At 38.8% G+C, this 15,947-nt stretch overlaps 1 protein-coding gene across 1 annotated transcript in view; it reads right to left on the bottom strand.

The window, feature by feature from the left end:
- The window catches only part of cacna1ba (calcium channel, voltage-dependent, N type, alpha 1B subunit, a), a 125,108-nt gene that overhangs the window by 20,506 nt on the left and 88,655 nt on the right, over nucleotides 1-15,947 (bottom strand). The window contains exons 28-39 of the mRNA XM_061071017.1: nucleotides 9,693-9,789; nucleotides 8,730-8,890; nucleotides 8,445-8,582; nucleotides 6,868-7,069; nucleotides 4,721-4,885; nucleotides 3,937-4,047; nucleotides 3,778-3,861; nucleotides 3,203-3,208; nucleotides 2,409-2,525; nucleotides 2,147-2,212; nucleotides 1,924-2,015; nucleotides 942-1,092 (exon numbers count right to left, since the gene is read on the bottom strand). Of these exons, the coding sequence (XP_060927000.1) occupies nucleotides 942-1,092; nucleotides 1,924-2,015; nucleotides 2,147-2,212; nucleotides 2,409-2,525; nucleotides 3,203-3,208; nucleotides 3,778-3,861; nucleotides 3,937-4,047; nucleotides 4,721-4,885; nucleotides 6,868-7,069; nucleotides 8,445-8,582; nucleotides 8,730-8,890; nucleotides 9,693-9,789 (1,390 nt within the window). The remainder of the gene's footprint in view (nucleotides 1-941; nucleotides 1,093-1,923; nucleotides 2,016-2,146; nucleotides 2,213-2,408; nucleotides 2,526-3,202; nucleotides 3,209-3,777; nucleotides 3,862-3,936; nucleotides 4,048-4,720; nucleotides 4,886-6,867; nucleotides 7,070-8,444; nucleotides 8,583-8,729; nucleotides 8,891-9,692; nucleotides 9,790-15,947) is intronic.

Here is a 15,947-nt window from a genome sequence, read left to right as displayed (position 1 = left end):
AAAGGATAGAAGGAGATGGAAGCCAACAGTGAAGCTGTGTTATTGGCTATGTCCAAAATCACTCATTGATCACTATATGATCAACAAATAGTGATTTAGCTATTTTATGGTGCTGTCCAAATGCTCAGTGAAAGTTGTTTATACCCTATATAGGGGACTCATTGTATCCCACAGTGCATCGTGAAAAGTAGTGTGCAACTGATAGGCACTAACCAAGCAATATATACCATCATGCATTGTTTCGTTGACAGGAAGAAAAATGGCGGAGAGACAATAGCAGTGAGGGCTTCATATCTCAGCCTTCCCTTTCTTGTGATTCCTTGTTCTTATCAATAATATCTGAATTATAATGAGGATAAAGACTGACAGGTTTATATTTGCAGGCATTTTTACAGACCAAGTCTATTTAATGTATGTCCATAATATTTATGATGGCATATTTGGCACGGCACAAATTTGTGAAATATGGCAGTGAAATATGTCAAAAGAGCAGAGCAGTCCATTACAGCACAATCTGCAGCATACAAGTTTATTTCAAGATTTAAACATGGTCATGCAACTCACTGCATTGAACATGTAACATTTATTTTCCCTTGAATTGAATGATACACTTTTTTTAAAGGCAAATGTGAACTTAAACAATAAAAGTCATGCTAGCAGATATGTGTGTTCAGACCAATGCAAAGACTAGTCACAAAATAGCACCTGCGACACTGTGTTGCAGAAAGAGAACATGCCATTGTCTGATAAAAGTAGAAGATGTACTTTATAGAGATAGAACAAAAAAGGAGAAGGCTTGCAAAAAAGTCTGAGAAACGGTAGGACTTCCACTTAAGTTCTGAAAATATAATATAAGTTAGCGTTATCATTATGTGTCTGCCCCAGTTAGTTTGTCGGTTCCCCAGTCCAGCAGCATAACACTAGTGTGTTTCAGTACTGACCAGGAAGGAGCAGAGGAAGATGAAGGAGACAAAGTAGAAGTAGGCAAAATCACTGCCACACTCCTTCCCTTGGTTCCCTGATCGCTCATCACAGGCTCGTTGACTCAGACACGATAACATGATTTCCTGCCAGGCCTCACCAGTCGCACTCCTGATACACATTGAAACACAGAAACACAGAAGAGACATTAAGGACTGGCAGAGTTTCAATGAATGCCTCCTGCAGAAAAGCCAGAAAATGTAAAGTCAACAGAAGTTGAAAAAGAGCACCTGAATCTGAAGTGACTTTGTTGGCAGACTTTGTTTTAGCGTATGCGTCCTCATCAATGTTTCTATGTTTTCTCTACAGATCTCAAAGCCATAGTTTCAAATAGTAAGGATGATTAAATAAGCAAACCTACATGTTAAAGTTTAAAAACAATTATTATGTATTGTTCATTAAGAACTTAACACTAAGTTAATCTACCTCATTTCACAGTAGCCTGGAAATAAAAGCTTAAAAAACTGACACCAGATTCAAAGAAGTGAGTCAAAGTTACACAATTCTGATCAGTGCTCAAAAGTCCAAACAGAGCCCACCCACCTTAATTCAGTGTGAAGAGCAAAGACCAGAACAGAACACAAATACAGAAAATCTCTCATGGAAAATCATTACATTTTAGGACATTGTGGCAGTCAGAAGCTTACTAAGAGAAATGTGCTTTACAAAAAGAACAACTAAAATCAAAATGTTGTCTGAACAACCTCGGGTTGAGAAAAAGTTGCTTGAATGTTCATGATCTCTCTTCATTATGGACTAGTGGTTGCATGGCGATAAATCTATGGAGTTAGGGTATTTAGAAGAAAAACGTAATCACTATAACAGCCGCTTCCTTCATGTAAGGTGCGTGGTTAAAATACTTTTATGGAAAACTGTCTCTATCTGGTCAAGGTTGCCTAATGAGCTGATGAGACATGTAGAGTATAACAAAGCCTCTTTTACCTGAACAGCAGCATGAGAGCCTGAAGGAACGTGCGGAAGTTGTTGTGGTGATTGATTGCTGTGTCCTCATTCATGTCAATGTTGCCAAACACCTACAGTAGAGACACAGTGAGGGGAATTCATTCATACTGTCTTAATAATGTGCACTTAATATATTTTACATTTAGAACACTACATTTTAACAGTGCACTGTATGTGTCCTCAGCGGAGAAGCATCACGCACCTGCATCCCAATGATGGCATAAATGAAGAACAGCATAGCAATCAGCAGGCAAACATATGGCAGGGCCTAAAGGGAACAATAGGAAACCAAACACTCAATAATTAATATCCACTCTGAATTATTTCAGCCTGGGTGTTTGAGTTTGTGGGTGCAGGTATGTGGTTGGATAAGTTAGTAAAAGTGAACTAGCCAGTGTGCAAGTGGATGCTTATATACTGTACACGCTGTTTGTCAGTGAGCCTGTGATAATGTGGGTGAGCACCTTGAAGGACTGAACGAAGGTCCACAGCAGGATGCGGATGGTGTAACCCTGCCTCAGCAGCTTGATGAGCCGAGCGGCTCTGAACAGCCGCAGGAAGCTCAGGTTCAGCAGCCTGTCCTGTTACAAACATGTGTGACATCATAAAGCAAACCATTCAGGGTTGATAAACTGTTGACATTCTGCTCCACTTTAACAAGCATGCTTAGGCACATATTTAAGTTGCATTTAAAACCAATCATCACAATCAAGCTGAATGTGGTTACATCAATACTAAAGTGATGCAATGTTTGAATGTCAGTTTTACCATCATGGTAAATACTGCTGAGAGCTGGAAGAACATGTTGTCAGTTTAAAAGACAAGTGGCATTAAGCTGCCTCGTCACAGCAGTGAGTCCAAAACAGAAAGATATGACAGAAGAAGAAGAAAACTGTTCACTCTTCTCTCACATAGACTTCATCAGCTGTGGGTTTTTAAATCTTATTTTTTATTGAACTAACGAAGATTATAATTTTTATTCAAATCAGGAATAAGTGGATCAAGAAAATCAACTTATAAATGTTCCAGTTATCTTCATGGTTTTTGGTATTTTGAGAACATAGAATGATTAGACATAAAGTGGTGACAGTCTTCAACAACTGTATGTAAATGGTTTGCTGGATATTCCTAAAGTCGGCATCAGTCATATTTTAACCATTCTCTTTAGTGTGACTCTTATAAGCTTGTATTGTATAGACATATGCACTAAAACACTGTGTGAGCTAAGAGCAGGGAATGGTTTCAGGATGTCACTCACCGTTGTCTAGTGAAATTTGGGACCAGGGTATGGGTACACCAGTGATGACAATCAACAAGATGAAAATGCAGAGAGAGAGAGAGAGAGAGAGAGCGAGAGAGAGAGAGAGAGAGAGAGAGAGAGAGAGAGAGAGAGAGAGAGAGAGAGAGAGAGAGAGAGCAGTGAGTAGCAGAGTTAAAGGGGTGAGTAGCAGAGTAAGGACAGAAGAGGGGAGAAGAGAGGACGGAGGGAGAAACAAGAGGAACAGTCATATTGGACAACATTTAGTGATACAGGTCAACAAATACACACAGGTCAATATGTCAAAGGATTTGTCACAGTGTACACATATATACAGGTTGGTGCACTGTAAAGAACAGTAAACACAGCAAATCACACATTCAAGAATGGAATCAAAGAAGTCGTCCATCCTCAGCACCCGGATGCTTCATCCTTCTTATTAACAAAAGACTGGCTCACAAGCTGGCTGTGTGTGCTGTTGTTGCACTCATTAGCATGACAGCAGTGCTGTATGGAGGTGGTGTATTCAGCCTTGTTGAGGTGAGTGGAGAGAGGGTGGGTGCCAGTGCTCTTACATTGATTTCAGTCACCAGGATGTCAGTGATGCTGCCCAACACTGTCACAAAGTCAAACACGTTCCAGGCGTCCTTTAGGTAGTTCTGAAAAACAACAGATGAAATCTATTAGTTTCTATCCAGTAATTAGGACTTTCAGACTTTGCAAATGTTATTCACCAGTGGACCGAAAGCGATAATCTTGAGGATACACTCCAGAGAGAAGAGAGTGGTGAAGACGATGTTGAGGTTCTTCAGCATGGCTTCATAGGAGTCTGGAGCTCCATGGAACTGAAGGACAGGGGTGAAGAGTGTTTTAAGAGATCAGTCTGACTGATCACGTTGTCCTTGCTTGCTGACACAACACTTTAAAGCAACTGTTCAACATTTTGAGAAACACATAATCTTACTCGCTTTCTTCCTGACTTACATGAGAAGGTTAATTCTACTCTCATTCACATTCTGTTTGTAAATATAGAGTTACAGCAATAGCTCCTAAGCTTAGCTTGAGCAACAAAACACTTGTAAAACAAGACATTATTGTTTTTAGACTAATAAATGACATAGAACCTGTGTAATGGTGTGTTTTAGAAGAGCTGGGTGCAGTTTCTGTTACCTTATGACTGTTTCCTGTTTAATTTCGAAACGTCTTCCCCTGTGTGTGTCTCTTGCTGTTTGAGTTTGAGTTTTTGGGGGGTTAGGTTTTTTTTCCCCAAGTGTTATTCAGTCAAATTATTATCAAATAGTTTTTATGACCAATGTCTGCATTTGCATTTGAGTCCAGTTTGACAACAAACACAACAGTCTGAACATCTAACTCTGTGTGACAAAGAATTCTCAAAATATTAAACTAGTCTATTCGCATGCTAATTAATCCAGACCTGACTTAAAAAAACATGTGAGAAAGCTTGGTCAACTGTATCAAATCTGCATAATATTATTATAATCATTTAGAAGCTCTTACCTTCATCATGAGTACCACAGTGTTGAGAGCAATCATGATCATGATGGAATACTCAAACGGAGGTGAGACCACAAACTTCCACATCCTGTACTGGAAGGACTGCGTGTTCATGGGCATGTAGCGCGTCAGAGGTTTGGCGTTTATGGCAAAGTCAATGCATGCCCTCTGTAACAAAGAGGTAAGAGCAGGAGTGAGAGTTGAAACTGTCCTGAAGAGGTTTCTTTTGACTGGATCATAGAAGCTTCATTCAAGTGTTAAAACTTAGTACGTAACACATATCATATTTTTCCTTTAAACGAGCTAATGTGTCTAACAAGACAATTTTGCTGGACTACAAGTAGTAGTAGTAGTAGGCCTGTGATACAATTCAGAAAGATAAAAAAAAAAAACAGCAAGTTTTGGTATGAGGGAGCTTATAGCTAAGAAGCTGAGAAATCATTCAGAGGTAGAGTTTTGTGAGGGAGCCTTGTTGCTGCTTGGATCGGACAAAGTAAAATGGTTCCAAATAGCTTGTCTCTAAGAAGCAGGGGCGTTTCTAGGATTGAAAGAAGGGGGGGGCTTAAGGAAGGCAATTTTTTTTGGGCTCATTTGGGGCTGAGGATATCCATTGTTTCAGACAGTCCATAGATTGGTTCAATCAGAAAGAGTGTGATTTTTCTGTGTATCTTTGCTTGCATAGTATAAGTTAACAGAAGAGACAGAATTTCAGGGTCATTGTGAAATTTGACAACACAAATATGAACTTTTCTCAAATAGAGAGAAATATTTTTCCTGCTTGTAAAGGAAAGACGAATATACTTGTTTTGACTAGGGCGGAGCTGTCACCTCTGCTAAAGTATCTTCTTATATCCATCTGGTCAATGAATTGGATGATATACCGGTACAATAGCGTTATGAGGGACACTATTACATTTAGTTTCCACTAGCATTAACTGATTATAAACAACAACATTCTAAAGGCACTGATATTATTGTTTTAAAATACTAGAGATAGATATTAATGCAAAGAATAGAAAGCTGTTGATAGTTATTTCTTACATTTCAAATTTGCTCGTTCACACTCTTGCTCACTGGAGACCTTTTCTAACAAAATAGCTAGCTAGCTAGCTTAGTGTTAACATAGCTCATTACAATATTCCCTTTCATTTGCCTCAAGTAAACCTAAATTTAAGCAGGTAACAATCGTTAACAACTACAGATAGCCACATTCTGTAACTACCTGTACTTACAATTTCACTCTGTGCATCATTTACTATGAGCTAAACTCCTTGGCTGTAATCCTGCTGTCTTGATGAGAGACGTTACTTGGCAGAGTGAGAAAGCAAGCGCAGCAGCGATGCAGAGTCCCCAAGGTCCTAGTGCCCTGTCTTTTATTGTTAAGTATTATGAGAGGCTATTGGATTGTAATTTGAAGGGGGAGAAAACATACAAACCAGAAACGCACTCACTTATGTAGAATGTTAGACTTATAAATAACTTGTCCATGTGTAAAACAATAGTTTAATTTCAAAAAAAAAAATTAAAAAAAAAAAAAAATCCCAATAATTATTTGGGGGGGCTGAATAACATTTTAGGGGGGCTTCAGCCTGTTTTAGGGGGGGTTCAGCCCCCCTAAAACAGGCCTAACGACGCCCCTGCTAAGAAGCAAGTAGCAGAACAAGAATTTATACGTTTTCACTCTTCTGTGTGATGAAACAACAAACATAACATCCATTTTTATTTGTGGGTTCTAGCAAAGGTGAGAATTTGTTTGAGAAAATTGTTTCATCGTCATCGTCATCATCAATACCAGTAATTCTGTAGGGCCCTCGAAGGCTGTGATAAAAAGTGAAATAGAGCTTAATAGGAAAGAGGTTCCCCATCCCTGACCCAGAATAGTTCAAGATGTAACCCCGTTTTAATCAAAAGTGAAACTTTGAATATGTGTCCTCATTCTTCTCTGTTTTTATGCCAGCAAAAGATAGTCAGCGACAGGACAAGCATTGATTAAATATTTCACATAAATTCATTCAAGAATATTGATAATGTCCAGCAAACAATAATGAGAAGTAAAACTGATAACAAGGAAAATGATGTGGCAGCATTGTTAGATACTGGAAATCAGAATAACATCATGCCCAGAGTGGTTTGTCAGGTCTATACTGTACCTCATTCTTTTCCAAGCTGCACTCAGACAAGGCCTTGTCTCCCTGCTCCTGAAAGGTAATGATGATCAGAGCGACGAAGATATTGACGAAGAAGAAAGGGAAGACCACAAAGTAGACCACATAAAAGATGGACATTTCTATCCTGTAGCCTGGACTGGGGCCCTTGTCCTCAAAGGTTGCATCCACAGAGTGCTTTAGTACACTGCAAGTAGAAAAGCACAAAATGAAGGTTGATGGGGAGATACAGGAACATATTGACATACTGAATTGTTATGTTCCGATTTAGGAATATAAGGTATTTTCAATGAAGCAAATAAAATACACTTTTCAAAAAAGAATCTTTTCAGTTTGCAGACTTTACCTAAAAGCAGAAATTATCCATTAGAAGTATTTATGGGAATACGATTAATAATCAGTGTTAGCAGCAGTGTAAAAGCTTATTTTTAGTGACAGTATTAATACACAGTGGTTTAATAGAAATATTATAGTGGTAGCCACAGAACCCATCAAGCTATGAGAAGTGAGCTGTATTTTAGTGCATTTCAGAAAAAGTACTTTTTTGTTCATGGTTCTTCTGCACAGAACCAAATCATGAAAAGAAACTCAAAGATGACAGAGATGATCTTAGAGCTGATCTCAACTCAATTCAATAAAGTTAGCAGAGTTGTGACAAAACTCCCATGAATAAAAAGAGGTCAGTCAAATTAGAACTGGACCTACACTTCTCATGATGCAACTCCATAGCATCTTTCCTTTTTATATCCCTGCTCCATAAATGCCATCATCTTTCAAACTGTAAAAAAACACCTAGGGCCTAAAATGGTCATGTTGGTTTTTGGAGCAGAAGATGAGTAGACTCAAGCCATATATAGCTAACTTACATTTATCCAATTCATCAGCTGTACGCTTTGACAGTCAGCTGTTTTTTCCTTTCACTGTTTGTGCTGGTTACTGATGCGTTGACTGATAAGGGTCCTGCAGTGCTCCCATTGAAACTAACTCAGAGCTTAATTAATGAGGGGCACAATTGAAAGGTCAGCAGCTGACCTTCATAACGTCAGTTGAATTAGTGATCAGTTGGTAAACTTGGTGCGTTTTCCTTTCCTTTTCATACAGAGACTAATCATAATGAACCAGGGGCTGAGATATTCAAGATACTCGTATATTCAAAATTTCAAACACATTTTTTAAATTTAAACACAAATATTTGGAAGAGTTGGACATATCGAGGATCTCCACTAGAAGTCGAAATAAAGATTTGGCGGATTTGAGCTTATGTACATTGTTACATTTTGGGCTGTGACAATTCATTTTATACTTTTTATAATTCCACTCTGTGTAGTATGTTAACATTTTAGATTTTGCCATTGTTAAGTAAAATTTCTCCTCTTTTAAATTTTAAGGAACTTTTTGTAATGTTCCTTTCCTATAGTTGCGTTTCCAATATTCTCATACAAACCATTCATGTTATATTGACAAATCCTGTTTTTCAGGCATCCAATCTATCACAGATGGGTTAAGTTTCAACAATGACAGCATTACACATGTCTTTTAATCAAAGAGGGAGCTGCACTTACGTTGGCCAGCCCTCCCCAGTAGACACAGTGAACAGGGTCAGGAAGGCCCACAGCACATTGTCATAGTGGAACTCGTACTTTTTCCACTCTCGGGGCATGGCAGCTACCTCGTCTTTGTCGTAGTCCAAGAACTGACCTCTGGAAGACATAAAGGCATGAATAAAGCTGAGTAGGGAGAGACAGGTAGAGTAGTCTGGTGTGGTTATTACCTCGCCAATGTTTGGAGGTTTACAGTTAAAAAGTACATAAAATGAGAAATGAGGAATTTGGGGATTTGAGACCAACTTGCAGTCCTTCTCTAGCCCCTTGGACTCGTCTGTGCAGTAGAAGAATTTCCCTTTGAAGAGCTGAACTGCAATAACGGCGAAGATGAACATGAAGAGCATGTAGACGATGAGGATGTTCAGCACGTTCTTCAGAGAGTTGACCACACAGTCGAACACTGCCTGAGGATACACACACACACACACACACTATTCATTTGGGGATCAAGTGGAAAATTACTTGTCTGATTGTCAGGATGCTCCTTTGTAGGGCTAGTGGCTATCAAGCCCTTCCAATACCTCTTCACGACCCCCCTAAAACCAAGTAGTAGAAGATAAGACCCAAATGATTTACGAATGGTCTAAAGCAAATCAATATGGCGACCGTTGGGGGTAAGATACTCTCAAGTATGAAATATTGCAAAATAACCATGAATAAGTGTTTAAGTCCAGCGGAATATCCTATTTTAATAATAGAAATAAAAAATTCAATGAATCACTGTTCACGCTTTCATAACAAATATTGAAAACAGTCTGAGTGTAAGTAACGAGTAACGTACTACTGTGTCCTGTGAATGAAGTATGTCTGTTATAACTTTTTCAGTTCGGGGTAAAGTTACTACGGTCATAACTAACGTAGCATTGAAATAACCGATTTAAACAAACTGAGTGACTGTGTATTGATCAATAGATCAATCTTTCCCATCTGTCCTGCAGTTTTCAGATGTTTCCCTATTATGATGTTGATAATGGTTGTTTATATAATAACATTATATTGTTGTCACTATAATAATGTTGGTTGGCCGCTGATGACATAACAAGTAGTGACTATCAGTATGCTGGGGGGTTAGGGTTAGGGTCTAAGATTTAAAAGAAGCACAGTATTTTGTTAATGAAAAACTCTTATGACATTGAAATATCCGGCCTGAGCCACCTCAGAGCCTAATCAATCAAAATAAAGTGAATAACAGTGAAGGAGCAGAACCTTTAATTTCGGTAGACGTTTGATGGTCTTGAGCGGTCTGAGAACTCGCAGAACCCTCAGTGACTTGATGGTGCTGATGTCTTTGCCTTTGGTCCCCCTGAGGAAACAACACACATGATTACGTTCAAACAAACTGCAGGAATCTGTGGCCTGTTTCAGGAAGTGGTCGCGATGAACTCTGAGCTAAAACCCTGAGATCATGGAAACTAAGATGACTTACTCTGAGTCACTTACAACGGTATCTTAAACTGTGAAGCTGACCTGCTCACTGACGGCTTTTCTCAACACAGTGTTTGAGAACATCCATCTGCACAAGTCTTACATCAGGAAAAGATTCAAATGCTGACTGGCCATTAGGTAATTACCCAAAACCCTGACTTTACTAAGGCTTCCTTTTTTATGATCAGTCATCAGTTATCAATGTAAGGACAGAGACCTGCATGATCTTTCAAAATAAAATCTACACACCATCTTCAACATCACTTTGTGTCTTTATCAAGTTGCATCTGAAATCATGTCAACATGTTAATAACTTATTGATTCTTGCGGCTGGTGGTTTCAAAGATAAATGTGCATTGTTGCCACAAGTTAATATTCATGGCTGTACTGGATTATAACACATAATTAATTACCAAGGTGAATCACAGTATCAGAGCTCCACTGATGATTGCTTGTTTTCCATTCTTCATGCACAAGGATTAATTTGAGGGAAAATACTCAGAGTTGATTGAACTAGGTCAGATGAACTGTTCTGAAACTGAAAGCTCTGGGTTTTCCATCTCAGGGTTTATCTACTCAGAGTTCAGGGTTGGCTCAGAAAAACCTGCTTTCTCAAACAGGCCCCAGAAAAGAGAAACAGCAGAAGTAACAGACATTGGTTTTCAGAGTAGTACATGATAGTTGTAATAAATTGTGTGACATTTTGAAATGTTGCAGGGTATGAATTATGTGTATTTAGATCAGCTGTGTTAATGAGGCTCACTACAACTGGCTTTCTGAATATCAACAAAAACACACCAATCGGAATAATCGGAAGTCCCATAGGGAACATAGTTATGTTATGTATCCTGGTTCATGTACGATGCTTGTAATTTACCGGACATCAACCTCAGTGTAAGGTTATGTCTAAGGGCCTTGTTGAAGATAAACAGGGTGTTTGCTCACACAACAGCCTCTGAGGCACCAGTCAAATGAAGACTACACAGTGGGAATGGGAGGAGGCAAATATTCCAGACCTAGGCAACCTTGTGACTGGCTTCTATAGGTTGTCCTGTCATTATCATCACCTTGGTAACAGAAGCCATTCAATATTATACATGGCATAATACTTTATACATACAATAAAGTACATGGCACTACTCTAAAGTACCAAGACAGACTCATACATTGAGGAAAATGTAGAATAGTAGTGCATGAGTATGGCATTTCTGTGACACAATGGTAGAAATTCTTAATCCTTAAAGAAACAGTTTAACCTTTGGGCAATGTACTTGTTTGCTTTCTTTCACAGAGTGAGATGAAAAGATTGACACCAGTGTCATTTCAAGAACAGATTTGGCGTCAGGATGTGGTTCAGCTCAGTATAAAGATTGGAAAAAGGGGAAAACAGTTGACTTCACTCTCTCCCAAGAAAAAGGCATTTCAGAATCTCTAAAGCCAACCATGTCTCCTACAAATAGTTTGTATACAACTCTGGGTCCCCATCCAGAGTGCTATCTGTGGTTGGGTTCAACAAGAGCAATTTGATTAAAGTTAGGGCAAGATTGTAGTTTTGATTAAATATTAGGTAAAACTCAAGCAAAACTGATATGTAAGTCGGCTGATTATTTATTAGATATAGATTATTGACCCGATCACAGATATATCAGTACAAGCATTTTGCTTAATATGCCTTGATATGAAAATGATGTGTTGTTCCAAGCTGATGTTGCATTTGTATTGTCTGACAGACGATCATTGCCAGTGGATCAACAACCTATAATAATAACCTATAACCAAAATACATTATACTAAACTGTATGTATGTACTGATATTGGAGTTTGTTACCCAAAAGCTCTGACTCCTTGGCCCGAGTCAGGATTCACATATTTAGACATCTGGACTGACCCTGACTGTTATCGTCCAGTGTTGGTCGATATTCAGCAATATCATCAGTGTGTGCACTAGAATCTCTCATGATGTGGAAGCAGCATCTGACAGTCATGCTTTATGTAGGTACAGAAACCTGACATACACTAACATTGGCTATAGTAATCAAATCAGATGTGAACATAGAAGGGAGGTGCCCACAGTGTTGGTGCAGTGATCACAATTTTGAGCTCTTACAATGGGAGACAATATTAGATTTCAGGAATGTGTTAGGGTGAGAAAACATTTAAAAATGTGAACAGGGTTTTCTTTCCCAGTATAATGCAGTATAATGTCCAATAAACTAAATTGTTGACAAAATCTGAATGTTTGATGAGCTGGCTCTCTAAAGGTCTTGAATATGATAAAGGTCGATTTTCATCCAACAGCTCCCCTAGGGAGGAGGATGTACATTCCCTGTGGCTAGCTGACTCGGACACTTAGTTTTAGTTTAGTTGATTTTCTTTGAAACTATTCATGGTTTGCATCTAGTGCCACACGGCTGCATGTGCATTACATGAGAAATAGGTGCACAGCAACTCACAGAGTAGTAAAGTAATAGACTTTTCATCTCACTCTCAAAAAGGAAAAAGCCTGTTTCTTTTCAGCTAAACTCACTTTAGAGTTATTATGCAGGGACATTCAAGCAATTTATCACCCTTGTGAGTGGCCAGCAAACAGATAATTACTTTGTTGATAAATTTGATTCAACTGTTAATCTCAGAAACTAAAATAAACAAAACTAGGTTGTTTTTAGTAGAATATTCACACAGTAGCCTTCAGAATCATTGACTGTACCAATATTACAGTGTCTTCTAAAACAATACATTTTCGAAAGGCAGAAGAGCTGATAGCAAATGTATTGTACTAGTTATTCCCGAGCAGTAAACAGTTCACAACACAGGCAGCTCCCACAGCGAAATACATTTAGCTGTGTGAACCATGTAATACTGTTTACATGAACAACTTTGTCTGAAAGTCGTGTTTCAACATGCAGTCAATCAGTTATTTCCCTTGTCCTTTTCATAAAAGAGGACTCTATTGTACTCCATTCAAATATGGGGGTAAAACCTAAGACTGCTGTGCATCAGGGATCTTATTCCACAAGATGTCTTGAGTGGGCAGCTCAGTCATTCAAATCTTTGTGAAATCTAAAACTAATTTGATAATGAAACACAAGGCAAATAGAATCATGTCATAGTCTAATTTGAGATGTTTGAATTAACCTTAGTTGCAAAGTTTGATCCAATGACAGGTGGTTACATTCTTCAGTGTTAAATGACTAACAAATAACCCCTTAGAGTGTCTATTTTGAACGTTAACTGTGAATTATTAAGAAATTCATATGTAGAAAAAAAAGTATTCAGGAGCTTCATTTATAAGCTACTTAGAAAACAATCTGATTTCTATCACGCTTTGCAACAGAGATGAGATATTATGTCTACGATCATGTTTTCTTGAATATATATATTTAAGCTCAATGGGACTAAGGTCATCAACAAAGGCATTGTAATCAGGTAAGCCCTTATCAAGACGTAGCCCTCCTCCGTGCTTACTTACAATACTATGGAATAGATCGGCCTGCAACACTGCTGCCGTGCCAACTCATCAGTGAAAGCCATCAAGCACAAAGACGAGTATTGGGCAGGACACCAGCTGTGTCAAGAGTCATTATGGAGGACAATGACACAGCATCTGTGACTCCTCACAATGTCCTGACAAAAAGATGCAGCATCATTTTCTTGCCTTCTCTTGGTGAGTTTGATTATACCTTCAAATCCCCCATTGAAACTCCAACGAAGTATTCATGAAATTCATGGAAGAATAGTTTATGGGGCTCCACCAAAATCAGTTTAGAGTTTTGAGTGGTGGGCTTCACATCTCTTTGAAATCCTTGTAAAAAATGGTTTGTATTTATAAAGTGCTTTTCTAGTCTTGATGACCACTCAAACCGCTTTGCATTACAGTTTTGCCATGCACACATTCACACAAAGACATTCATATAGTGCGTCTATTAGCAGCACTTTTTTGTTCTATGGGGGGCAATTCAGTTCAGCATCTTGCCCATGGACACTTAGTCATGCAGATGGGTCAGACTGGGGATCAAACTGCCGACCTTCTGGTTGGAGAACAACCGCTCAACCCCTCAGCCGAAGCCGCCATGAGCAGTCCCTAGTTTTAATTAAGGAAGTATGTTGGCCAATAGCTGTTCTAAATGCTCAGTGGGAGGGGTATAATTTGTCTGCCATAGAACATGGCAAGATGTGATGAAGCACAGAGATGGGAATAAGTGTTAACGCTCACACAGGCAGTGTGGCTTGTGCGTCATAAGGAAAGACGCAACGAGCCTTGTTGGAAAACAAACTGCAGGATGATATATCGATTACTTTTTATTCATAATTGTTGAATAAATTATTTAGAATATATTTATATATATATTCTATATATGTGTAGAATGGAAAATAAGGCCTATAAAGATAAGATCAAACCATATCTACTTCTCATCTACACACACCTGGTCATCACTGTGTAAAGTGCTTGTTGGTTTTAAAAGTCGACAAAAGCAATTTTCATAGAATTTTCAAACTTGAACTCCCTCACTTGGAGCATCAACACAGTCCCAACACAGAGCAATCTGACAAACTTAAAGAAGCTGACTCAAACCGACTGCTTCACACTCAGCTCTAATCCTCTAGTATGTAGTGGGAGTGGAACTGCTGATCCTGAATGGAGATACTGTCCAGCAGTAAAATGAACACTTTGAAGAACTCCTGGAAGACTCCTGAAATCCTTACCATGTCCCTGGTAATGGTCATTGAGATAGTTAAGATTCTTTGCAGCCGCAAAGTGCTGCGTGTGAATGGGATTTTCCCCTAACCCTATCCGAAAGGGTCTTAAGGGGCTGGACATTCTCTGGCTGTCTTGCCAGAAATGTCTTTCCAATAATGCATCAAGGAGAGCATCCGTGGACTGGCAGACCAGGATGGTGAATTGCACTTTTTGTAGAAAAAAAGAGTGAAGGGTGTGCTCGTATCATCGAGATATTATACTGCTCAGCTTCCCTGGGAAAGGGAACCGGGAGACACTGATCAATGCGTGAACCTCAGATCCAGAAGAGGAATTGCAGCTTTTGTTTTTTAACGATAGAATTTTCTGAGATCAGTTATAGTTTTCAGTTTCCAAAAAAAAGCTACGAGCTATCATGAAGTCCTCAAGGAATATTGAATCTGCTTTGAGCACCACTGCAAGTAGCTGTAGGTTGACTAACAGCAGAGTTTCTGTCTTCCTCTGTGGCCTCATGGAGTCCCTGTACTCCAGTCGCAACTACATGCAACAACTTACATGCTTGGATGCACATTAGTCGGGCATGCATTTACAGTGAAATAGGGCCAGAGTGTCTTTCGACCAGAAACCTCCACTAAGCGATCAAGATATGCTGATAGCTTTCAAAGAATACCCCCTCAACAACTTCTTTACTTCTACTCTACTCAAGTGTCTGTTTGTCTCTCTCTGGCTGCCTTAATCCCAGAAACTATGGGTTGCAATACTAAAGAATAACAGGTTCAGATATGTCAAGTATTTCTTAATACATTACTTGAGTGTGGGTGTTGATAAAGTTACAAGTTTCTCAGTCAACAGTTCTAGTTATATAGCTTTACTGTCATAAGGCAAAGTAGTAAATACATGTGTGCTCAGCTTTAAAATTAAGCACATTTTAGAGACAGAGACAGAACAACTGCAGATGACTTCAATACACAGCTAGTGGATTTTTACACAGAAAAAAAAGTGGGTCCTGATTCCAACCTCTTTCATTGTAATTTGGTAGGAAAGGATCCTTTCGTGGTCAGTATGGAGTGAGAGAAACATTGAAAGATCTCACTCTATCTTCGAAGAAAGTGTTTTTCCTTAATCATTCTATTATATATTGCAAACAGGCAAATGATTTCCTTCTATCCAAGTGTGACATGAACACAAGTATTACTGATGGCTAGTCCCATACACAAGCAATTGCAAACCCCCACAAATATTTGTGCATTGACTTTTATAACCTGTTTTGTCCGTTTGGTATGATTGATCCTCAGTCATTAACCTGGCAACAGCCTTACACTGATCAGCCACTACATTAA

The sequence above is a fragment of the Limanda limanda genome, chromosome 5 (genome assembly GCF_963576545.1).
Source record: "Limanda limanda chromosome 5, fLimLim1.1, whole genome shotgun sequence".
In the NCBI taxonomy this organism is placed as follows: domain Eukaryota; kingdom Metazoa; phylum Chordata; class Actinopteri; order Pleuronectiformes; family Pleuronectidae; genus Limanda; species Limanda limanda.
Note: the sequence above shows the minus strand (reverse complement) of the source record. Positions and strands in the feature narration are given on the sequence as shown.